The sequence below is a fragment of the Typopeltis vanoorti genome, chromosome 6 (assembly GCF_054136105.1).
Source record: "Typopeltis vanoorti isolate ZY-2024b chromosome 6, IOZ_Tvanoo_1.0, whole genome shotgun sequence".
NCBI lineage: Eukaryota > Metazoa > Arthropoda > Arachnida > Uropygi > Thelyphonidae > Typopeltis > Typopeltis vanoorti.
The window spans coordinates 51,468,801-51,495,703 of record NC_143554.1 but is presented as its reverse complement, the minus strand read 5'-3'; the positions used below and the strand labels follow the sequence as shown (position 1 = coordinate 51,495,703).

The 26,903-nt window shown below is 35.3% G+C and overlaps 1 protein-coding gene across 1 annotated transcript in view; it reads left to right on the top strand.

The window, feature by feature from the left end:
- The window catches only part of LOC150105449 (disintegrin and metalloproteinase domain-containing protein 11-like), a 602,139-nt gene that overhangs the window by 186,413 nt on the left and 388,823 nt on the right, over positions 1–26,903 (top strand). Inside the window, exons 11-12 of the mRNA XM_090393967.1 lie at positions 3,304–3,470; positions 16,231–16,312. Of these exons, the coding sequence (XP_090250093.1) occupies positions 3,304–3,470; positions 16,231–16,312 (249 nt within the window). The remainder of the gene's footprint in view (positions 1–3,303; positions 3,471–16,230; positions 16,313–26,903) is intronic.

Genomic DNA, 26,903 nt, shown 5'->3' with positions numbered 1-26,903 from the left:
AATTTTAAAACCATTTTTTTTTTATCAAATTTAATTAAATAATCAAAAGCTTATTACTTACAATAGAAAAATACATCAACTTGTTTGAGAATATTTTCAGAGAACCATCTTTTCTTTCTTTTATTCTGCTTGCATTTAATAGGAGTTGGTGAAGGCTTTTCCCAACTTTCACTTTCAGCACAATGTATCAAAGCTTAGATATTGTTTTCAGTCCTTTCTCAGGGCTATTTTAATCCATGAAGTCTCCAACTACTGTTTCAATAGAATTCACGCTTTGATTGATAGGATGATGTTAAGATCAGCATTCATAAATTGCCCTTGTATATTTCTGAAGAGTGAAACATCTCATCAAATTCTTTTACAGTTATGTCCTTTGCTTGTCCATGTTCATCTGCTTTACAATCAGTGGCATCTGGATTTTTGTTAATTACACACTGTTCATCCAAGTTAAGCAGGTCATGATTACTAATCTGAATGCAGTTCACTTCAGGAAGACAACTCATGGTGTCCATTTTATTTTAATGAAGCTCTTTTCCAATGTTTGTTAGTTCTTCAATAGCATTATCCACTTGCTGGGGATACCAACAAAATCATTTGCACAATTTGCTCCACTTGCTGAAACAAACAGAAGTTGTTTCAATAACATGTGCATATATGCACACACCCATTATTCATTTTGCAAGCTGATTTCATGCACATTATTTTAAATCAGCTCTTGCAGTCTACATTTGACTGAATTTTAGACCATGTTTATCAAGACTTGATATCAGTATATAAAGCAAATTACTTCAATATGAACCATGATAATCAAGAGATTTCTGTATTTATTTTTCTGTTAAGGTGTGTGTGTGTATTTTATATATATAGTATGTGTGTGTGTGTGCGTAATTTTTAACATTTATTTACTGTGTACTTTCAGTGCTAAATACATTATCTACCAATAATTGTCCAGACACCCCTGTTATTTGAAGTTATGAAACATTCCAGGTTTGTCAATAACGAAAGCTGATGTACAGATAGTAAGAAGCAGTATTTCATTGCAGCAGTTAAAACAGGTGGTATGGCAACATGATGTGAGCTCAGTGACTTCGAGAGAGGTGTCATTAATTGAGCGCTAATCCATACATGCTATTAGCACTCAACTGGAGCTTCCAAAATCAACGGTTGATGATGTGATCAACAAATGGAGATGTTCTGGCATCACTAATGCAGGAAAGGGCAGCTGCCGGAATTGACTGACAGCGACAGCAGGGTGTTAAAACAGGTGGCACATAGAAACCGGCTACAACTGGCACAGACCATCTCTGATGAGTTCCAGAGCAGTATTAGCACCATGGTGAGAACTAATACAGTATGAAAAAGAACTCCATTTACTGGGTTTCCACGGAAGAGCAGCAGCACACAAGCCGAACATCGCAACAATGAACAAGGTGGCTTCCCTGGCCTGGTGCAAAGAGCATGTGAACTGGACGAATGGTACTCTGGAGCGATGAATCAAGGTTCAACTGTTCCCAGTCTGATGGCAGGGTGTGGAGGCAACCTGATGAATGCTTGTTACCACAGTAAATTCCGGTGTTGTACCCACAGTAAAGTGCCCAGTGGTGGAGGAATAATGGTGTAGGATGCATTCAGCTGGTTTGGAGTGGGATCACTGGTCGTTGCCTGTAGTTCCATGAAGGCAGCTCAATACCTTGATATTCTGGATATTCAGGTGCTGCCTATATTGTGGAGTTTTTATGGAATGGAGTCCTGTTTCTATAAAGATGACAATACCCCATGCCACAAAGCTTCAGCTGTTATAGAATGGTATGAAGAGAAGGGTGTTAAACAACTGCCCTGGCTTGCACAGAGTCCTGACCTCAACCCCATCGAACACCTGTGGGACAAATTGGAATGGCATTTGAGGTCCTCAATCTGTCGCTAACTCAGTGCTGCTTTGATGGAGGAATGGAGACAAATTCCACCTGATGTCTACTGCACATTGGTGGCAAGCCTCCCTTAAAGGGTGCAGGAGATTATCAAAGCCAAAGGTGGATATACCCAATATTAGGGTATGCCTGTTAGTATCAGTTGTAAATTGCTAAAGTGTCCAGACAATTATTGGTGGATAGTGTATATGGAGGTCTGATGTTAATAATAATAATAGATTGCATTTTTTTGTGTAGTATTTTCGTGTGTGTGTGTGTGTGTGTGTGTATTATATATACATATATGTTACACACACACACACACACACACACATCAGGGACAAATATTCTGGGTGTGCTAGGTGTGCAGTGCTCATCCATTGAACAGCAATATCACCAATATTATATTTTTGCATTTATTCCCATTAAAGAATTCCATAATTGTTTCCAGACTAATGCTTCATGAAGAGGACACTTTTTAATGTGTAAACATTGCATCACGTGTTAATAGCCTGTGTGTGTGTGTGTGTGTGTGTGTGTGTGTGTGTGTGTGTGTGTGTGTGTGTGTGTGTGTGTGTGTGTGTGTGTGTGTGTGTGTGTTCAAAATACGTACACCTTTGAGCCCTTTGAAAAGATGTAAAGATGGTGCAGCAGGTCAAATTCTTAGTATTCTAGTAGTTTTAAACTGCTCAGAAGGCAAGGCAGGGTGAGCTCTGAGATAATAACACCTAGAGGCTGTGATTGGTTATTGTATCAACCAATCCAATTGAACATTGTCATTTGTCTTGAGTTGCTGTTTTTGTTTTCTGAGTTTCATCTGTTTTGCATGGGTGAAGTGTGAACTAACGTGGTAGACACATTTTTGTATATAATATAGACAAGTTTTTAATATATAATTTTCGATAAATTTATAACTTTTTTGCCCATATTTACAATGGGAAACAGTATTGTAATCAAAGGAGATAAGCCTCTTCCAAATTTTATACCTTTGAGTATTTCAAATTTACCAACTAAATATAGTATTCTCCTTCATCATTGTTTTCTAATATAGTATTTTAAAATACATTGTCCCTCACTCTGTGCAGATTTCCAATACAATACAAAGTTTATTATTCTCATCACGTATACATAATATTTATAAATATACAATTCAAGTATAGCTATCATATTTTCTGTTGGTTTTTACATTTATTTTTGGCTGATTATTTTGTTATAGCCAAAAAAAAATTTTTTTCCCTTATATATACAAGTAGAGTAAATTACAAATATATATATATATATATATATATATATATACACCATTTTTAAAACCTACTTACTGTGTACTTTTAGTGCTAAATATATGGAGGTCTGATGTTAATAATAATAATGATAAATTTCATTTTTATTTGCATAGTATTTTCGTACAGTTAATACTCGTGTATCTGTTGTTTATGTCGAAACTTGGGCCCATGGAGATCAGATGGAAGTTAGCAGTGATGTTAGACAGACTCTGCTCAACTTCATGGAATATGCCTCTCGCAAACTCTACAAAGTTGCCAAAGATGCCACACATTTGCTCACGTAAGGTTTTATTATGATACATAAGTTGTGTAAGCTAGGTATCCTTACTTACCACCTGCATTTTCCCTCCCACGATTGTATCATGTCATGAATGCACCTTCAAAGAATTGTATAAAAATTCATAAATACCAAATTTATGAATCTTTAATGACATATATTTTCAGTTAGTTCTTAACACGTTCATTGCCAATCACGCGATATCGCATGATGCGAGTTCTCACCAAACGGCCGATCACGCGTTATCGCGTGGACGTTGCTATCAAGTAAAAAAAATTTGGCCACCACACAAAATTCCAATTTTCAGCTTGGCAATGAACGTGTTAAGCATTGATATGTTTGAAGGAAAACACTGTAAATTTTGTTATGCCACTTAAAGTGGTAAACTTAAACTGAAGCAGTAGAAAATTGTAAACAAATTTCTCTTGCTTTATTATGTAAAATTCATTAAACAAAAAACAAACAGTTAAGGGGAAAAACCTATCAAACCTTTATTTAGAGTAAACTCATATGTAAAATCATACTTCATTTTATATGAAGTATGATTCACCAGATGAAGATTAACTGGGTCTTGCAATTCAAATATAAATTTTACATGGGTTTGCTTAAGAGTCAGAACTGAATAACTGGCAGGAGACTTCCACATAATCTTGTAATATCAAGAACTGACCATGGCTTCTGATTTAATGTCAAGTCTCACCTTCTCATGATGCAACCTGTTAGTATCTACTTTGATCCTGAACAAATTTGGATGACCTGGCAATTGGGGATTTCACCGATCAAATTGTATTCTTATTGGCTTAAACCATAGTGCAAAACCATGGCAGAATTTCATGCTAGCCGAGGATTAATAGGGGTCTCTGTTGTTTTCATCAAGGAACTAGAATGATCAGCAAAAAGTTAGCTACTGGAACAAAGACCAGAACATATCCTTTCTCAATAACAGCAGAGTTTGAGATTTGCACCATCAACATAATGAACCATCAATGGAAAAGAAACGGAATGAGTAGAAGAATTTGATAAGTACCAGATTCACATAATAGGTGGAACTGGAATAAAGAGGACAAAAACAGGTGAGAACTTTAAGCAACTAACACAGAATATTATATTCAGACAAAAACAATCAGGGAAAAGAATTATTCAACAATAACTATGAGGATAATCTTCTTGAATGTGTGCAATATCGAGTCGAGTGACGTGAGCAAATATCAGAATGGAGAACTGGACAATGAGACTTATTTGTACTTATGGTCCCACAGAAGGTCAACTAAAGAAGAAATGAAGGAATTTTTTGAGACAGAAATACATAATCATTATTCAGGAAATTATGAAAGTGATTGAAAACAAGAATCAAACCTTGCAGATTAATTGTCAAACCCTGAAGAAAATATTAATTGATTCAACCAAAATGATACAGTTATGTGGTGTAAATGGGACATTATATCGAGCAATATGTAGTCTCTACTTAAGTTGTAAGTCAGCATCTAGAATTGAAGGAGTTGCAGGAAGATGGTTGGATGTTAATTTACGTGTGCGATAAGGTTGCACATTATCTCCACTGTTATTCATTATCTATATGGATTACATTATGAAGGAAAGTGGTTTTTACACCTAATATCAAAGTTGGTGATGTTAATCTCAGCTTGTTTTGTACAGATACTGTTATACTTGTAAATAAATCTAGCACAAGCGTGTGAGATTTCTTGACTAAATCGAATAACTGTTCAATGTGAAACGAACAGTTATTCAATGTGAAAATCAGCAATAAAAAGACAAAGGCAATGAAAATAGGCAGAAACAATGAAAACATCAGCTGTATCCTGAATAGAGAACGTAAAATATTTCTGCTATTTATGCACAATTCTAAGTGAAGATGACAATTTATATATTGAAATAGACAACAGAATTAGTTGAATAATATCAAGAATTTGATTATGATGATGATGATGATTATACACTGCTTGGGAAGAAGTCAATGGAAACTATAGTGTGAGGAACAAACAGCCATGGCACCCACCTTAATGAGATGTAGGACTTCCTTTCACTGTGATGACTGCAGCAATCCTACAGGGCATACTTCCCACAAGTGTATGATAGTGATAAGTGGTTATTCCATAGAAAAGCCACAGAGTAGGAAACATTGCATTGTCCAGAATTTTCAGATACCTGTCAAAGTTCATTGTTCATGGCACCACAAACAGAGGTCCGAGGCCAAATCAGGAAAAAACAGGACCACACCATCGCATCGCCACCTCCGAATTTTGTAGTTGGGGTTACGCTGGTAAGAAACATTTACCAGACATTGGTATCAGCTCACATCCACGCTCATCCATTTACTTAGTAGAGGATATAGCATGATTCGTTGTTTCATTACACAACTTTCCGAGCTTCCATGTCCCATGGTACATGCTCTTTTGCATTACCGAAGATGCTGCGTGTTGGTTCGAGTAATGTGGCTTACATATTGCAGTTCTACCATGGAAACGCATGTTTTGAGCCTCTTTCTGAGTGTTTTTGTAAAGATTTGTGTTCCAGTCAATGCCTGGAACTTCACATTCAGTGTGTTGACTGACAAATAGCAGTTTTTACATATTAACCATCTTAGTACCCTACAGTCATGTGCAGTGAGTTTGGTGGGTCATCCACTCTCTGCTTCCATCTCAGGATGCTATCACCAATTGTTGACCTAAGATGATCCAATTTTTCAACAGTTTGTCAAACAGATAGGTCTGCAACATGGCATCCTACGCAATCAATGCCTCTTTCAATCTCTGTCACTTCCCTTCTTGGAGCCATTTCATCCAGACACAGTTGCACTGATTCGGAATCATCATATTCCTCCAATTTATACTGGCTACAAACACATGACTGATTACATGGCACGATGCACTTTGTCCCCGGGGGGGGGGGTATCTATTGACTTCTTTTCGAGCAATGTGTGTGTGTGCATGGTAGTTAGACTTTTCTCCACAGAATCCAGTGATCTGTGTCAATAGCTTGGTCTGCAATTCCAGAATCATAATATGTCCAGCATCTATTTCTTCCTTGTAGAGTAGATGTTGGTCATATTCAGACATATCATGTACAGTAGAAGTTGTTTAAATATTAACTGTTCTTCCAGTTTGTTCAAAGTATGTCAATTTGCCAAAGCAAGGGATAATGCCGATGCCAATTTGATTTAGATATTGGAGAGGATTTTTTGGTGAACTGATAGGTAACCAATATTTGGTATATTTGAAGGAGGTTTGAATATGATATCTTTAAAGAACACCTATGATTTTCTCTAAAGTGCCCTGGATAGCAATGGATTATTTTACAGTCTGGATTTTGATAAAGGTTTTGTGGTTTGGGAAGAAAATGTAGAGGTTTGTTTTGAGGAAGAAGCCATTAGGTGGGAAAAAATGCCATGTCATAGATGTGGTTGAAGTTTTATTAATGCTATAATGTTGGGAGGAGTGATATGTGAAAGATGAATGTACCTATCATTGTGGATAGGTTTCCATTAAGGATATGCATCAATTGGAGCATAACTGGTATAATTTTTTAATGTTAAAACAAAGCCTAGGATATTGGCTGCTCATGTGTGCCAAAAACAGTTATAACATATCCAGACAAATGAAGAATGTGTCCTTAACCTGCACCATATTGAGGATTTGAGTGGAGTGGAGTCTGATGTAATGCTTTCAAGTTCTTCTATGAAACGACTGGAAAAGGATGGAGCCCATAGCTTGTTTGTTCTACACTGATGATATACTTGGTTTCAGTACAACATATTTGTTTTCTTATTTTCTATAGGTTAAGTACTGTGTCTAACTTATTTCTCTCTCTCTTGTTTCTGTTTGTAGGTTTTTTCCATGCAAACTAAAATAACAAGGGCAACAGTAAAGATGAATAAGATAGATATATCAGGAGGAAAGAGAATCTCTTAAATTCTGTGGTTTATTTTATGGGAATAGAGACTGTATCAAATTGACTGATGAATGTATCTTTGAGGATTGTTTTTCAAGTAAGATTTGAGATGCACAGTTTTTGAATGGAGAGAAGGGGGAAAAACCAACTGTTGATTGAGGGCTCACAGGGGATGTTTGATTTATCTGTCTTTTGCAATCCATAAATCCAGAAAGGGGTGGGGGGGGTACACGAATTATGTTGTTTAAGTTTTTGAATGGAGAGAAGGGGGAAAAACCAACTGTTGATTGAGGGCTCACAGGGGGTGTTTGATTTATCTGTCTTTTGCAATCCATAAATCCAGAAAGGGGTGGGGGGGGGGTACACGAATTATGTTGTTTAAGTTTTTGAATAGTTTTCAGCAGGTGGGATTTAACATTATGTAGTAACTTTAGAAGCACCATTTTTTTGTGCATAGATAAAATTGCAGTCGTTTAAATGAAAAGCAGATCAATTTCTATGTAGGATCTTTGATCATATTCAGATTAATCACGGATTAACTTAGCATTTTCTGCTTTGGTGATAGTGATATTCTTGTTTGGTTTGTATCTTCAGTGCGGCACATTTTAAATGAGATGGATTCCTCTTTGAAAGTTTTGTATCTTTTAGGATTTCCGTTGTGTCTGGGTAGATATTATTGGTAATATGAGACAAGAAGTTATGGATGACTTGTTTTATTTCTGTCATAATTTATTGGCTATATAGTTCTTATGGAGTTTATTCATAGTTGTGGCTGGCCAAGGATGAGGGTACTAATGGCCTCTTTCTTGAGTTGAACCAAAGACAAATTGATCACTATTTATTCTGGTAGCTACTTCCCCTTTTCTGTGATACATTTCCAGTCTGACATGGAAGTGTTTTAGTACACAATCCATGCCAGTTTGGTAAATGCAAACTTAAGAGTTCACAAGGAGATTAGGATTTTGCTGTTTTGAATCTACTCTGTGTTTGAATTCCTCTGATTATCTGCATGCATGTACACATCATATCCTTGTGACCGTGAATATGCATTGGTGGACCTTGCAAAAAATATCAATTAATAATTTAATAAAAGGTTATTTAAATATCCCTAGATGCTTGTTTCTTCCTTGCAATAAAAACATGAGTGATAATCATGTCTAAGTATCCATACCAAGTTTACAAATGATGTGTTTTCTATTTTTTCCCATGGACAGGTGATATTAGATTCTTTTCACAGTAGAAAAGGAAACTAACAGTTGTCTTACCTTCCTAGACATTAGTTACATATCTTTCAAATACTTCATTATCTTCTCTGTTGACAGGAAATATACAGATTAGAATTTACACATTGGAAAATACATTTAAATAAGCAGTTCATACTATCATTTATCCTCATATCATCAAAACACACATATAGAGAACCAAGAATATTTCTTCTAATGACACAGCTGTTGCCTCTCAACTTTGCTATGTCATTTTAGTTAATGGCTGTAATCCCTATAAAATAGACAAAATACTACACACCCTATCTCTTCCTTACCTGACACACAAGATCAAAACAAGATTATTCCCATTTCTTATCTGGGATATATCAGAAAAGATAGCCAAAGTTCTTCATAAATATAATTTCCATACTTTAAAGAACACATGCAAACTAGCAACTGTCATCCTTCTGCTTGATATGTAACTAGATGATAATAACTAAAAAATTTTAATTATTACGTTCTGTATCTTGCAAAAGCTTGATTGGCATATTCAGGGAATAATACATCATTATCAAATTCCTGATGTCTACCCTCCATGGGTGTACAGGATATGATAGTATCACATGAAAAACTTACATCACCACTAACTTCATATCTACAATTTTCCTCTAAATCAATCTGTTAGCGATCAAGACTCCAACATTATCAGATCTTATATTTCTGTCTTCTAAGGCACTTTTGACTGTATCAATCCACCTATGTTTTGGTCTTCCTCTGGGTCTTTTTCTTGCCAACCTGGCAGAGAACACTTGTTTTGCTAATCTTTCCTCTCCCATTCTGTTTAAGTGACCATACCACCTGAGATTAGCTCTGCTAACGCATTCCTGGATGCTGACAATGTCAACTTCCTTCCTAATATCCTTGTTTTTAATCTGATATTGCCATTGATGCCATCTGTTCATTCCTCTAATCTTTCTCAGGAGCCTCATGTCTGCTGTCTCTAGTCTTTGGTCAAGTGTGTTACTTCTGACCTGACTCTCAGATCCATAAGTTAAAATTGGTTTGAACACTGTCTTGTATACAGATAATTTAGTGTTTTGACTAATTTCTCTTCTTCCACTTAAATGTATTCAGTTGATATCAGCTTTGTTGATTGTGTTGTCTATTTCCATATTTAATTTACCATCTCCACTGAAAATCATGCCTAAGTAGCTGAAATGTTTTACTTGTTCTATAGGTTCTCCATTAACAATGCAGTTGATATTTTTAATGCTTTTGCCTATTTTCATTGTCCCTGTGTTATTGCTGACCTCCATACCATATCTATTACAACAATTATTCAATTTAGCCAGGGAATTTTTGCAGACTTGTACCTGATTTATTTAAACCATAACATCATCCACATAAAGTAAAGAGCTGCGATTAACATTTCAAATTTTGATATCCAGTTTAATACCACTTTCCTTCATAATGTGATCCATATAGATAATGAATTACAGAGAGGATAATGTACATCCTTGTCTGACAGCAGATTTACCATTAAACTATTTTCCTGTACTTCCTTCAATTCTAACTGCTGACTTACAACTCAAATAAAGACTGAGTATTGCTTGATATAATGTCCCATTGACACCATACAACTGTAGTGTTTTGAATAGCTTTTCTCTTGGCACCTTGTCATATCTTTTTCCAGATCTACAAAACTTAAATACAGATCTTTGTTACATTCCCATGATTTCTCAACTATTTGTCTTAAAGTGAAAATCTGACAGCCTCTATTTGCCCAGAATCCGGCTTGTTCTTCACCAAGCTTCACTTCCCTTCCACAATCCTTCTCAACCATTTTTAAAGTATACTTGCATAAATCTTACCAGGAACACTTACTATGGAAATACCTCTGTAATTCTCACATTCAGTTTTATTTCCCTTTTTATATATGGGTACTATGAGAGCTCTACTCCAATCATCGGGAATTCGTCCCTCTGTCCAGGCTTTCTGAACTATACAGTAGAGCCACTGTGACTTTTATACCACCATACTTCAGCATTTCTGGTCGAATATCATCTACTCCTGCTGCCTTTCCTTATTTCAGTCTTTGAAGCTTTTTCTACTTCAACTATGGATGTGTATTCCTGATTGCATTTCTGTTGAGTGTTTTTTACCACTGTGCTGTCATCATGCTTAAGGATCAGAGCTGTATAACTGAGAAAAGACCTCCACGTAGCCTTTAAAGGATTAGAGAACTGACCTAATGTCCAATCCTTACCTTCTCGTGGTGCACCTTGTTAGGTATCTACCTGGATACTGAACGAATGAGGATGCGCTGGCAATTTGGGATTTAGCCGAACAAATTGTATTCTTATTGGCTTAAACCACAATATAAAATTATGGTACAACGTGACAGAATTTCATGCCAGCTGGGGTACCTCCTGGTTAAACAAGCTCCCTCCCGTTGTTTTCAGTGGAGAACCAGGGTGAACAGAAAAAAAAAAAAAAAGGATTAATACACTGGTATTAAACACAGTATTAAACGTGTTTGATACCAGTGCATTAATCCTTCAGGATGCCAATTTAACTTTGGAAAAATAGCAAGTAATAATTTAAAATTTTTAGTTATTAGTTATTATCTAGTCGATGTTGTCAGTTTCCTGTAATAGCATGATATATAAGAATCAATATATAAGTCTACTTATGCCAGTATTAAGTAGACTTAATAAAACCATATTTTATACCATCATTGTGACAGGGCAGCACTGGCAAACCATGCTCTAGATTAGGGGTTCTCAATGTGGTGTATGCGTATCCCTTGTGGATACATTGTACGCCATGAGAGCTCAAAAGTCACTAGATCTAGTAACAAAGTCACTAAGTTGGCAACACTGATACTGATTAATTTCTGAGAGCTGAGTGATAAAGTGCAGCACTGTATTTCATGTCTATACATTTGCCAATCCTCCCTACCTCCCCTACCTGAGAGCTGAACCTACCCGAACAGCTGATCGCCCAGTCAAAACATCCATTCTAAGTGAGTGAATGTGCCTTCTTACTGCTCTATGTATTTGTTGTGATTTATTTCACTTACTATGCTTAAAGTTATTTTTAGTCTTCAGTTTACTGTGAAGTTAAATGAATATGTTTCTAAATTGCCTTGAAACATGGATAAATGGATAATTAAGAAGAAAAGTAATGTGGAGCCGATTTCTTCTACATCTATGACTATGCCATCACCCCATGTGAGTAAAGAGGTGGATTCAACAATAACTAAAAGAACATTAAATGTTAAACAGTCAAGTGATAAAAAAAATTAAAAAACTTAAATATCATGAATCATATTTTCAGCTTGGCTTTACATGGACAGGAAATTAGTAGAACCAAATCCACAGTGCATTGTTTGCTCTTAAGTTCTGTCACCAAATTCTATGAAACCATTTCTTTTACAGCATCACTTTGAAACAAAACATGAGCATTTAAAAAATAAGCCTTTAAGCTATTTTGAACGTCTTTTGGAAGACTTGAGTAGTAGACAAACTGTAATTAAGCATTTTTTGGGTGTAGAAGAAAATGAAAGTGCACTTAAAGCATATTACAAAGTAAGCCTTCAAATTGCCAAAACTGGAATGGTTCACACAATAGGCAAGTCACTCATTCTACCAGCAGCAGAAGAAATAGCTTCTTGTATGTTTGGTCAAAAAGAAGCAAACCTTGTCAGAACCATTCCTTTGTCAAATGACACAGTTTCCAGTAGAATTAAAGATATAGCCTGTAATATTAAGGGCCAACTCATTCAAGCTATTCAATGTAGCCTGTGGTTTGTTATACAAGTGGATGAGTCAACAGACATAGCTGGGCTAGCTCAGTTACTTGTTTTTGTGCATGGAAAATTCCAGGATGCAATATTTGAAGAAATTTTATTTTCTAAACCTCTCAAAACTTCTACTATAGGTGAGGATATTTTTAATATGATTGATTCAATTTTTGCTTAAAACAACCTTGAATGGAAAAATTGTATTTCTGCATGTACTGATGGAGCAAAAGCAATGACTGGTTATATTGCAGGACTAGCGGGTTGTATGAAACAAGTTGCACCAGAATGTAAGTTCACTCATTGTTGTCTTCACTGTGAAGCATTGATAGCTAAATTTCTTCCTGATGATTGAAAAAGAATTCTGGATGAAAGTGCACAAGTGGTTAATTTTATCAAAACCCGATCATTGAAGTCTCAACTTTTTTTAATTATCTGTGAAGAAATGGGTAGCCTGCATAAGAGATTGCTGTTTCACACAGAAGTACGTTGGTTGTCATGAGGAAATGTTCTTGCCATTTATTTGAACTCCACAATGAAGTACGCCTTTTTTTCATGGACCATGAATTTCGACTTTCTTTGAGACTTCAAGACTAAGAATAGCTTTTAGTTAGCATATTTAGCTGATATTTTTGAAAAAATGAATGTTTGTAACTTATTATTACAAGGAGACAATATCGATATGTTCTGTGTTGAGAAGAAAACAAGGGCCATGTTAAAAAAATTTTCTTTTCTCTACGAAAATGGAATTAAAAAGAACAGCTGTGACCAATTTAGCAACTAGATTCATTTCTTAAAGAAAATGAGCAGATGATTGCAGACTTTTAAGACATCAGACAACAAATGATCATTCGCTTAAGCACTCTTAAAACTCCTATAAGGCAGTATTTTCCACTCCCTGATGAAAAATACAGGAATGGATTCGAGACCTCTTCACATTTGATTTGGAAAAATGTAAAGCATCCATTGTCCAATAAAGAAGAGTTGATTGCGATATCTTGTGACAAATAGTTTAAAAAGCATTCATTCCAAAAAGCCATTGATTAATTTTTGGATGGAGAAGGAATATCCAACTTTGTCAAAAATTGCAGTCAAATATTTGTGACCTTTCACAACAACTTGTTTATGTGAAACTGGTTTTTCATCTTTAACTGCTTTAAAAAATAAATATAGGAACAGACTGGATGTTGATGATGACTTGCGACTTTACATTAGCAAGATAACCCCAACCATTGATGAACTGTGCAATCGCAAACAAGCACAACCATCTCACTGATTACCCAGTAAAATATTTATAATGTTTATGTCACTCTTGTGTTTATCGATATATGTAATTTATGAATACAAAATTTAATGTGTGTGTGTGTGTGTGTGTGTGTGTGTATGTTTTATTTTATTCCCATTATTATACTATAAATATAGTTTTATCTCTCTATCTATACAAGTGGTATACCAGTTACATACACATTTCTAGGGGGGTGCATGAAGCATAAAAGGTTGAGAACCATCTCTCCAGATACCCATCACATAGGATTAAATGGAAAACAACTATTATGATATATAGGAGAGTTGCTGCAATGCCACGAGACTGTTCATAGGATCACTATTAGCTATGAAGCATTATCCTAACCTCAATAAGTATGGTTTCTATTAATTTACCAAAGATGTGGGTGAGAGGTCATATTAAGTTGTGTTCTATCCTAAAATCTTTGAATAAACTTCCTTTTATCTGGTCCTAGAGCACCAGGATATTAGTTCTTTATTAGTAGAGGACATCAGTTACTTTTTTTTTTTTTTCAGTTACAATTTAAATTTTTTCTACAACTACCTGATCATAGCATGCTTTGTTCAATTATAAGTATATTTTTTTGTTCTGAAGATATTGATTCGAAGTCCTGCAAATTAATAGTCAATTTGTTTTATTCCTTTGGTGGTATTCATAGCATGAAGCATAACTGTTTCAAGAATCATGTTGTGGACATTTCCTTTGTTCAGCTAAATGGTCTATTTATTATAAAGAGAGAGTAAATAACTAAATAAATATGCTATTCTCTATGGAGAATAGCATATTTATTTAGTTATTTACCTTATTGTTATTCTTATTTATCCATATCTGAATTTTGGTCCTAATGAACATTTTAGTACCTCAGTCACCTTAGTAATTTTATTACATTTCTCCTGTAATTTTGTGTGTGTGGTCTGTGTGTTTTTATGTGTGTGTGTGTGTGTGTGTGTATATATATATATATATATTTTTTTTTTTTTACAAAGAATTGAATCACTAGAACCGAGATTTAAGTAAAAAGGTTTTAATATAAAAAAACACGACTAGTTTCGACTTGTAACAGCCTTCATCAGGTGACATTATAAAAGAAAGAAAAAACACTAAAACACTGAAGCTTAAATAAACTATGAATATCATAGAGAGTCTCTATACATAATTGTTGGGAAAGTGCGTGCTAGTAGCATCTCGTGAACGCCAGTACATGATTACAGCTGAATGACAATCTGGGAGGTTGTAGCTCAAGTTATTATTCAGATGAACAGAATTGAAGATGATTTCTCTAGATTCCACGATTTTTTTCTCTAGTTCATCATTGCAACGGAAGATGTTAGTAGATTTTTCCAAGCAGACTTTGTGACTTTGGTTTTCATCATTAGGATTAGCCAATTTTGCAAAGGTTTTTAATAGATTACCACATGATAAGTTGATAGTCAAACTAGAGCAGATAGGGTTGGATATTAGGCTAGTGCATTGGATCATAGATAAGTTATCTGATAGGTATCTGCAAGTTGGTTATGGGGGAGCAATATACTAGAAGATGAAAGTCACTAGTGGTGCACCTCATTGTCTGTTTTATGCCCATTGCTATTTAACCTGTATGGTAATGATATTGGGGAAGATTAGGATGGGCATATTTAGTTGTTTACAGATGACGCAAAGTTGGGATGAACTATGAGGAGTAGAGCAGATGTTGTGGCCTTACAAGAAGACTTGAATTGGTTGAATGAATGGGCATGGGAGTGAGGATATCAGTTCAATGTCACAAGATATAAGGTTTTAAAATTTTGGAAACAAAGATGGGATTAGAGTTTATGCTTGGTTGAGGATATGTTGTTAGAGGTGAAGGAAATAGATCTTGGGATGATGGTGGATAAGGGCCTAAAATTTAGAGGATACATTGCCAAAATTGTGAGGATAACACAACAAATTCTGGGAATCATGCAGAGGACAATCTAACTTGTAGAGTTAAGGAGATTCTTGTTCCATTGTATTATAAGGCTCCGATTAGGCCACAGAGGGACTACTATGCACAGATTTGGTTAACTAGTTTTCAAAAGGATGAAGAGACATTATAAAAGGTCCAGAGGTGATAGTTTCTGATCTCTGGAATGTTGAATATGAGGAAAGATTGAGAAGCTGCAATTTACAAAGTCTTTTGGATGGGAGGAAGAGAGGTGATATGATAGAGATATACAAGTTGGTAATGAGTTATATGATCAATTTTGAAGAGTATTTTCATAAAAAGGTGGGAGATCAGAGGAGAACAAGATGTCATTCCTGGAAGCTGTATAAGGAGGATGTGAACAAGGGTGTGAGAAGCAGGTTTTTGCATGCAGAATTGTGAATGATTGGAATGCCTTTCCTGAGAATGTGGTGTCTGCAGAGAATTTGAATGGGTTTAGGGTGTGGTACGATGAGTTCTGTGTATGACAAAGGGACCTCCTAGATGAGTCTTTGACTCAATGGGGTTTTAGGGTAATAATAATAGTGTGTGTGTGTGTGTAGAATTGAAAATGTAATTACAATTAGCTTATTATTATAAATCAGCATATTTTCTTTTAGAGGGCATAAATTTAGGAATAGTGAAGTTGGTATGGCTGTTCCAGATAGTATATGCACTGCAAAGGCTGTTGGAATAAGTGAGGTAAGGATATTTTCAGGGATTTTTATTGATAACACACCCTTATTTTAGGTTCATTCACCAATAGCTGAATGAAAATTTGAAAGTATTATAATTCAAATGAATCAAAAAGGTTTAGAAATATTTTTATAAATATGTTGAAAAAAAAAAGTTTTCCTTTTCATATGTATGTTCTCTCTCTCTCTCTCTCACACTTGCTTGCCCTCTATACATAAAATCACATGGATCTTTGACCTGACATTGGGAAGTGATGCATTGGCCTTGATGCATAACCATTTCTTTGGTTTTGGCTGAGTTTGTCTGTTCTATTCTATTCCCTCAGCCATATGGCTAGGGAAATGATTATGAGCAAGGTGGTTTCCCGTTGCCTTCCTTGCCGTATTATATCCTATGACTGTAACCTGTGTGTTCAGGCCAGTTTGCCTGCTTGTGGGATGAAAAACCCCAGATAAACTGGTGGAGGGGAAAACCCCGCTTTCCCACCCAAGACTCGCTAACTTGGCTATGGCTGAGGAAGACCCTTAAGCTCCTCACGTCGTCGATGGGAATCGAACCCGGGACACTCCACCCTAGGCATATGGTTGCGAAGCGCATAACCACTAGGCTAACCATGCAGATGAGTTTTTCAGATTGGCCAGCTAATACTTTAGCCTAGATACACTCATGCTTGAGTAAAGAATTCAAATCAGAATATAATTTCTTGTCAAGTATAATTTAGTTTATAACCAAGCCGATAGATAACCTTATTGTCTTGGTTATAAAGCTAAGCTAAGTTCATCTTGTCAAATCTGTACTCTTATTCAACCATGATACTTTTCTAAATAACTTAGGGAATTGAAACAACGTAGATCCGAATATAAATTAAATAATACTTTAATAGATATCTCCGATATTTCGGCAATGTCTCATTGCCATTTTCTATAGGAACTTACAAAAGGCAGGAGCACAACAAGCTCTAACAATATAGTAACTGGAAATGAAGATATGAAGCTATCTTTCTCCTAGAAGTCCTGATGGTGCCCTCTGGTGGGCTAAGTAGGCATTCTTGGCCGTTGGGCTGAAGGTCTGCTGATGTATGCCTCCCAAATCTGGGGCAGTCGCATACAACCAAATTTGTTGAGGTTTTGAGAGTTTCTTAGGGCAGAGGCTGATTCCACAAATAATCTTTCGAATTTATATTTGCTCCGGTGTATTATTTTTGCTTTCTTCCACCGTATTCTGTGGCGAGTATCCAGAGCATGGTCTGCAAGACCAGAATGGCTATATTTGTAAAACCGGATGTAGTCCTTGTGTTCAGAAATTCTGATATTCGCTGTCCTGCCTGTTTGGACAAAGTACGACAGTTTACAACTGCAAGGGACCAGGTCCCTTGCAGCCTCTGCCCTAAGAAACTCTCCAAACCTCAACAAATTTGGTTGTATGCGACTGCCCCAGATTTGGGAGGCATACATCAGCAGACCTTCAGCCCAACGGCCAAGAATGCCTACTTAGCCCACCAGAGGGCACCATCAGGACTTCTAGGAGAAAGATAGCTTCATATCTTCATTTCCAGTTACTATATTGTTAGAGCTTGTTGTGCTCCTGCCTTTTGTAAGTTCCTATAGAAAATGGCAATGAGACATTGCCGAAATATCAGAGATATCTATTAAAGTATTATTTAATTTATATTCGGATCTACGTTGTTTCAATTCCCTAAGTTATTTAGAAATGCTTAACCAACGTATAAGCCTATCTACGAGAATCAACCATGATACTAATGTTCAGTAAGTTGAATAATCTCTTTTGTGAAGGTTACCATAAGAAATAAATAAATGATAAAAAATAAACTTTTGTTCTGTATTCTTTGTAATAAACTATTTTGTTATAATTCTACCCTATTGCCAATATTTCATAAAAAGGAATCAGGTGAATGTAAAAATTTATTAACATTTAACAGGAGTGGTCTGAAAAGTTCTCGAACATAGATGGCAACACTATCAGCAAAAATTTTTTTTTCCTAAGTTGGTACATCTGTCATAAGCATCCATGTGAAATTGCCAGTCATTCTATCAAGTAGTTTTTTTTTATATATACAGCTGTCTAAAGCAAAAGTGTTATCTGTATCTCTTGAAATGGATAAAATTGAGTATCTTGCAGTTATAATATTCCTTCAAAAAGAAGGTTTAATGGCAAAAGAAATTCATTCGAAGTCCATAAAAGTTTATGGGCACCCTTCTCCTTCATTTTCAACAATTAAGAAATGGGCTGCCGAGTTTAAATGTGGCCGTACCAGCCTTGAAGATGATCCACGTGAAGGACATCCAAAAAGTGTAACAATACCAGAAATCATTGATCGAGTGCACGACATGGTATTGGATGACCAGTGAGTCAAAGTGCATGAAATTGCTGAGACTATAGGCATTTCAGAAGAACATGTAGGATGTATTTTCCATGAAGAATTGAGTACTAAAAAGCTTTGCACAAGATGGGTGTTGCACTTGCTCATAGCAGGTCAAAAATGCACTCGCATGAAAATCTCTGAACTGTGCTTGGAGCATTTTAACAAGAATAAAACTGATTTTGTGCATCAATTTATTACTATGGATGAGACTTGGATTCACCGTTACACACCAGAATCCAAACAGCAGTCAAAACAGTGGACAGAAGCCGGTTGTTCTGTGCCAAAGAAGACAAAGTCGGTTCAATGAACAGGAAAGGTCATGGTATCGGTGTTTTGGGATGCGAAAGGCATTTTGTTTATTAATTATCTTAAAAGGGATAAAACAATAACCGTAGAATATTATTCCAATCTTTTAATCAGACTAGATGAAAAAATTCATGAGAAAAGACCCAGTTTGCAGAAGGAAAAAAATCATCTTTCATCAGGACAATGCACCTTCCCACAAAGGTGTTTTGGCAATGGGAAAATTAACAGATCTGCACTGTGAATTGTTGGAACATTCACCCTATTCCCAGATTTAGCTCCCTCTGACTTCTATCTTTTCCCAAAACTAAAACTCTTCCTCGCTGATCAGCATTTTTCTTCAAATCAAGAGGTGATTGCAGTTGTAGAGGGGTATTTTGTAGATCTTGCTGAGAACCACTACAGGTACAGGATAATGGCGCTGGAGCATCAGAAGAAATGTATTAGTCTTAAGGAAGATTACGTTGAAAAATAAAAATAATATTGAAATTATAAATTGGTTTTTTCATTGTAAGGCCGAGAACTTTTCAGACCACCCTCGTAAATGCAAAATTGGTGACTGAAGAACAAATAATAATGAATGAGGAAGACAAATCATAAAAATTCCTCACAGAAATTGCAGGTCATACATCATCATGTACGATATTGACAGAGTAATGCCTCTTTATTGATGAATAATGTTCTAATTTTGAATACTCAGATTTGTCCCTTTTAAAGTTCCTAAATTGTATAATCATTTAATACATTGATTACTTAATGTTACAATGCATATATTTATACTCTGAGCTATCTGAAACATGAGACATCACATGCTACCTTCCCAATATACATCATTTCATCTGAACTAACCAAAGTCTTGCTTCACATCTAAAATAGATTAAATCTGCATATGATGTACAATACTTTTTTTAACTCAGAAATTAAAATGTGATTACACTATGCAGGACTGAATTTTTATTTGGAAAAAGGTTATTTTAATACAATTGTTTGTGCTGAATACAGAAATGAAATCCTCATTATTCCATCATCCAACTTTGTTCAAGAAAATGGTGTAGTTTGTAAATGCGTGAATTTGATGGATGAAACAACTTGTATATGACTGATGGATTTTTCTTGAATAAGTTTGGAAATAAATTTTTTGGAGAAAATGTTATTCATGATAGATTGGAAGTGCAAAATCAGGGAAACTAGCTCTTAATGTGTGTGGCATCGGGTGCCAGCACTACAAATGGGCAAGTATTAGAAATGAAATTATGATCATAAATTGTACAAGCATCACCAAAACAAATGAGTATGATGATCAAGAAATGCCTAATGTAGTTTCTTAGGTCTTGATTTCTGAATAGGATAATCATTGAAAAGATGCAAGGATAGTTACTGGGATTAAAGAAGAAATCTGTAATTTAAACATGCATTTTATGTACAAGAGTTTCAAAAAGATCAAGAATATGGATGAAAAATATTTTGCATTGGATAGCTGACAGAAGATGATAGAGATGATATATTCTTGTTACAACTAATGGTCTATAGTTTGCAAGCTCTCTCTCTCATCATGGAGCGTAATTTATCTGGCAAGATCCCTTGTGATCTTGCAAGACCTGAAATTTAAATTAAACATTGTGCTCAGGGGCACTGCCAGTTATCTTGTACATTCTCTTGTACATTCAAAATAATTGGCAGTGAGTGATACATATTCACAAAGTGATCACTCAGTAATGTGACTATGCCTAAACAAATACAACAGTCCCTAATCTGTATCCCCTCCCTCATGTGCTATTTCTAGTAAATATCTTTTTACTGCACAAAAATTCCATTTTCATACTTTTCGATCTGTGCCCAACTTTTCTTTGCATTCAGAAATGCAAAGAAATTGCCATCCCCAGTTTTGTTGGAAAAGAAAAAAAAAAGAAAAAATATTTCATCTCAGTGCTGTTTCTGGTGTGATAGGATGAAATATTTTTTCTTTTTTCCTCTCTAAACTTCATTCTACTGGCAATCATTTTAAGGTAACCAGTGGTGTACCATAAGGATCCATCTAACCAATATGCTATCTATTCCCATCCTCTGCAGCTTGTTTACCAATTTATCATTAATCTATCAAACACTTTTGCAAAGTCCAAGAATAGCACTGTATATGATTCTCCCTTATCTAACACACCCATTACCTTATAAAATGCAAGTAAATTGCTAAAAGAGACCTAACCTTTACACAATCCATGCTGACTGTCATAAAGAATGCTATATTCATCAACCTATATTCTATTCTTAACCAATCTCTCCAACACCTTGACCACAACTGCAGTTATACAGACTGGTCTATAATTGGAAACTTCTGTCCTAGAACCATGCTTGTGGAGTGGTATTATTTAGCCTTCTTTCCACTCCAATACACTACAATTTCCACACTACAAGACTTTCATTAAATAACCAGGTCAAGGGCATAGCCAACTGCAGTGCACATTCCTTATGAATACTTGGTGATATGTCATCCATTCCCACAGCGTTAAAGTGCTAAAGGTGCTAAACGAACACCTTATACACCTCCGATCCTTTCACTTCAGATTCTCCTAATACTTGCCTCCCTTCTATATATTGCACTCATTTACAGCAGTATGTTATACTGTGATAAAGTGCTCGTCCAATTCCAATTTATTCTGCTATCATGACTATCCACCAGTGTCAACCTTCCATTATTTTTCTTTCTCTTGCTTGCCGTATAGCAGAGTTAACCTTGGTAGTTAACCAGCCAATATCCTCTCATTCTGCACCTTTTCTTTCTTTACCATGCTCGTCACTTGTCTAGCCTGTACTTTATACTCATCATGGATCCGATCGCCACCAACTGTCTTGTACCTCCTCCATACCATTTTCTTTTCCATCACAGCTTGCTTGATTTCACTATTCATCCATTTCACTCTCACTCTATTTACTCACTTAACCCTTTACGTTTATACATTTAGTTATACATTACTTTCTCTAATGCAGTTATACATTGCTTGTGTCAGATGCTGCTTTATGAATTCCCATGCACTGTCAACATTTTTTCTGGACAGCTCTTCTATCCATTGTATTGATGCTAGTTGACTATAGAGCTCTGCTCTCCATAATTACAAGCTTTATACTTCCACATGTGTTCATTTTTAGCAGTGACCTTTTCTTGTTTTCTCACTTTCCGTCCAAGTACCTCATGATCACTGATCTCTTACCAATCAACAGCAGTGTCATCACCTCATTAACAACTACATCTTGTGATGTTATCACCAAATCCAAACCATTCAAACCTCTAGTTGCTTTAGTCACATGCTACTTAAGATATTTATCTCCCATAAATTCAACAAACTCACTTTCCTTGTTCCCATACACTTCTCCTCCTTCCATTTTATATCTCTGTAATTAAAGTCCACCATCAGTATCCCCTTAATTTTACATGCCCAAGTAATTTGCCTAAACATCTCACAATCTGTATTGTTTGCATTCACTGGCCTATAGTCATCTTCTCAGCTCTGTTGGCCTATTTATTTCAACTTCACCCAACAAAGATTCAAATTCTGTGCATGCACTATCAACTTCCACATGTTGTGGACACAGGTCTTCTACAGTCATTAGCAGCAATCCCCCCTTCTATTTTCACATATCTATCCTTCTGGAAAATTATATATCCTTCCATTTCTATTCCCGATATGACATCCTCCTCCTCAGACAACCAAGTTTCACTTATTTCAATTATTTTTGGGCATACTGACTCAATCAATGCAACCAACTCATCTCTTGTTTTGAATGCTCCTTAGATTTGTGTACAGATATAACAATCCCTGTGTTTTGAGGCCATTCTACCAGCATCAACATTCTCTATTCTAGCTGCTAAACCGCACCTCTCTCTCTCTCTCTACAATCTGACCCCTCCCGTTTCCCTGATCCTGACTCTGATTTCCATTCCTACCTATCACATCTTAGAAACTTGTGTAGCTCAGTAAAAGTGGCGTTTGAAATCTATGGCAGTTGACCGTGAAGTTCGAGTCTACTCTACTGAAAAAAATATTCTTTAAGCCTTTTTTTTAGCCGGCCTGGTTGGCCGAGTGGTTAGCGTATCCGCTCTTCAGCCAAATGGCTGCAAGTTCGAATCCCGTTGTGGACATGGATGTTTGTGATTGTCTGTGAAAACACTAGTGGTGATGACGAGCGGTAGATGGCATTGGTGTAGTTGTGGTTAGTCCTCCCTCGATGAGTTTTTGGACTCCCTGGAGGTGTCATGTAATAATAATAATAATAATAAATCCTCACCTTTATGCATTCCATCTTGTGCTCCTGCAATCACATCTTCAACCTCATATCCATCTTCCTCCTTTCATACAATCCATTTAGTTGTGCTTCCTGCTTCACAAGTATACTCTTATTATTTATTACATTAACTTCTTGACTCTGTGCCTTCTCAGAAAACAATAGCCTTTCTAAATGTCCACCTTCAGCCTTCAGTAGCTGAAGTAGAAGAAAATATAAATCAGCTCAAAGATACCAAAGCACCAGGTACTGATGACATAGTAGCTTAACTCATCATCCAGAGATGAATTAACTACACATATACATAAACTAGTAAATTTAATATGGGGAAAGAGAAGTACACCGTCAGAATGGAAAAATCACTAATCAACCCAGCATATAAAAAGGAAAACAAAAATGAATGTGAAAATGACACAACGATATCACTCCTGTCAACAGGCTACAAAATTTTATCTAATATTACGCTAAAAAGAATCCTACCTTATACTGAAGAAAATATAGGTGAATATCAAATAGGATTCTGAAGAAATAAGTCTACATTTGACCAGATTTTTACACAAGGACAGATTTTTTTCTTTTTTTAAATGGGAATATAATCGGTAGGTCCATATTTTCTTTATAGATTTTAGAACAGCATATGATAGCATTGATAGAGAAGGCCTTTGGAGAGTATTAGATGAACTGGGAATACTTCATAAGATAATAAGTTTAATCAAAATTTGCACCACTGATAGCCGAAGCATGATATTGGCTAATAGAATTATTATTACCACAAGACCTCATGGAGTCAAAGAATCATCTGGGAGGTCCTTTTAATTAGATCTGAACTTTTTGATATTAAGAGGACCGAAAGAAGGAGGTGCTCTTTCACCCATTATATATAACTTAATTTTAATCAACATATTTGAGAAACTGTAAAATATAACACAAGTAGAACAGTAATATTAGTATATACAATTGATATATATGCCTAGTTGGAGAAAATGCTGAAGAAATTAGAATATCATTGAGGAAACTCCAAACTTCTGCTGAAAAACTAGGATTACAAATCAGTGCGAATAAAACTAAATCTTTAAAAGTATGTATAAATCACAATTTAGGTGAAAGATGACCAATTCACCATCAATAACCTGAAATTTAAAAGTGCCACTTCCTTCAAATATCTTGAATAATAATTAATCAAAATAATAATAGAACATAAATACAAGTTAGAATACATGCCTCCAATAGATCTTATCATTCACTACATCATTTCTATCTTCTAAAATTCTATCAAGCAGAGTTAAAACAGAAATATATAAGACAATCATTAAAACGTGTTTTTTTGTTTTATATGGAACAGAAACCTGGAACATAACAGACCAAGAAGCGAAAGCTTTGCAGATTGAAAATAAAATCCTCAGAAAAATCTATGGACCTGTAAGCGATAACACAACAGGTGAATGACCTCTGTAGACATCAGCTAGAGGTGGGGATGAAATCAGAGCTTGCAGATTGAAATGTTTGGACATGTGGAAAGAATAGGTGAGAAGGAAATGACTAAACAAACATTCATGATGAGGCATGATGGAAAGCAACCTAGAGGACAGTGTTGGGAGGATAACATCCAAAAAGACTTAGCCATGATGGGAATCCTGGACTGGACTGAAAGAGTTCAAGACAGAAAGGATTAGAAGAAGTTGAACAACAAAGAACCTTACAGGTTTAGCAAGCATATGAAGATAAAATAGTTTAATTACCCTATATTCAGAGTATATATGTGAAGTTTTTAATTATATTTTTAAACATCTTGACTATAAATTAGTTTACTCCTAGTCACAAACTGCACTACCTTTCTGAAACCCATCAAAATTCTCATATACAAAGAAATATTTGAATTTCACAAAATGGTATACAGATTCCCTTGTAACATCATCTATATAGGCTCAACCATTAGATCTGTATGGTCATGTCTCCAAGAACACTCCACAATTGTAGTATTCCTATTCCTGATCACTTAAGCAGTAGTAATAAAAATAAAAACAAGAATAAAAGTCAAAATAACAAAAAAATTACTAATGCTAAACAAAAACCTTCCATCAAATTCAGAAAGCCACCATCCTAGTCAAAATGATTAAATTAAGTTATGGATTTTAGAAACTATCCATCATCCCTATGTGATTTTGGAAAACTGGAAGGTTCACAACATTAAATTTTTTCCCAAGTTTAAGCAAATTAAAAGTTACTAATCTCTGAAGGTACCTGTGGCATGACTATAAATAATAAATTACATGATCATTCCATTAAAGATAATTACTGTGGTTATCGTATACTTTATTATTTAAATTAAAAATGACTTATATTATAATTCTGAAGATGATCACATTGAAATATCTCATAACGCTGTAATTTTGAGATATTGTTCTTATTCATTCATCCTTTTCCGATGTTTTAAATTATTTCTACTTATATTCTTAACCTTTATAGTGTAATCTTTTACATTTTGAATGTCATTGGCTTTTTTACTCACGGATTCTTAGGGCATTGTAGATGTATATTTACCAATAAATATATGTAGCATAAAGGAAGAGAAATTTACACATACCTTTTTCTGGGTGTTGTGGCTTTTCTTCTTTCTGCGATGTCCAAACTACTGTGTGTGGGGGGGGGGGGGGGTAGGCTATGTGGGAGAATTAAATAGAAATGGAAAAAACCCGGGTTTTTTTAAATAATATATATATACATATATATTATATTATTAGGGATGGGCGGAGCGTTTTTTTTATATTTATATAGGGTGGGAAAATATAAAATATTAAATATAAAGAAACTCTCTGCCCATCCCTAATAATATAATATATATGTATATATATATTATTCAAAAAAACCAGGGTTTTTTCCATTTCTATTTAATTCTTCCACATCCCCCCCCCCCCCCCCCCCCCACACACACACAGTAGTTTGGACATCGCAGAAAGAAGAAAAGCCACAACACCCAGAAAAAGGTATGTGTAAATTTCTCTTCCTTTATGCTACATATATTTATTGGTAAATATACATCTACAATGCCCTAAGAATCCATGAGTAAAAAAGCCATTGACATTCAAACAGGGACACTCCTAAACAGAAGCAGGCAAAATAGCCGTAAATATAATAGTTTGTTAAGAGGAGCAACATGTGAGTTTTCCGAAATAATATCCATAATCTTTTACAGTTTATTATTTCTAATCCATTTCTTATTTTATGGTCATTTGGTTCCCTTAATAAGCCTTTGTGATATTTTATCAATATAGTGTCTCAGTTATATTATTAGATTTATGAAGATAGTAGAAGTATGAAATATTGTATTTCCACCCTAAATATAGCTGGTATGTTTTTTCAGAATACATTATCTATTGTTGATTTAATTTTGTTCAACTTAATGCAGTTTTCATAATAGTTTTAATCACTAATTCATAAGTCTAAGCCAGGCATGTCAAATACGCAGCCAGGCCGCATGAGGCCCATTGACAAGTAACAATAACCATATTGTAACCAATATGGTTATTTAACTTTTGACAACGCCGAATTAAATAAACATATTTAAAAAATTAACATTTCCACTTAAGATTATTTTATGCGCAAAACTACTCTGCAATTTCTAAAGGAAATGAT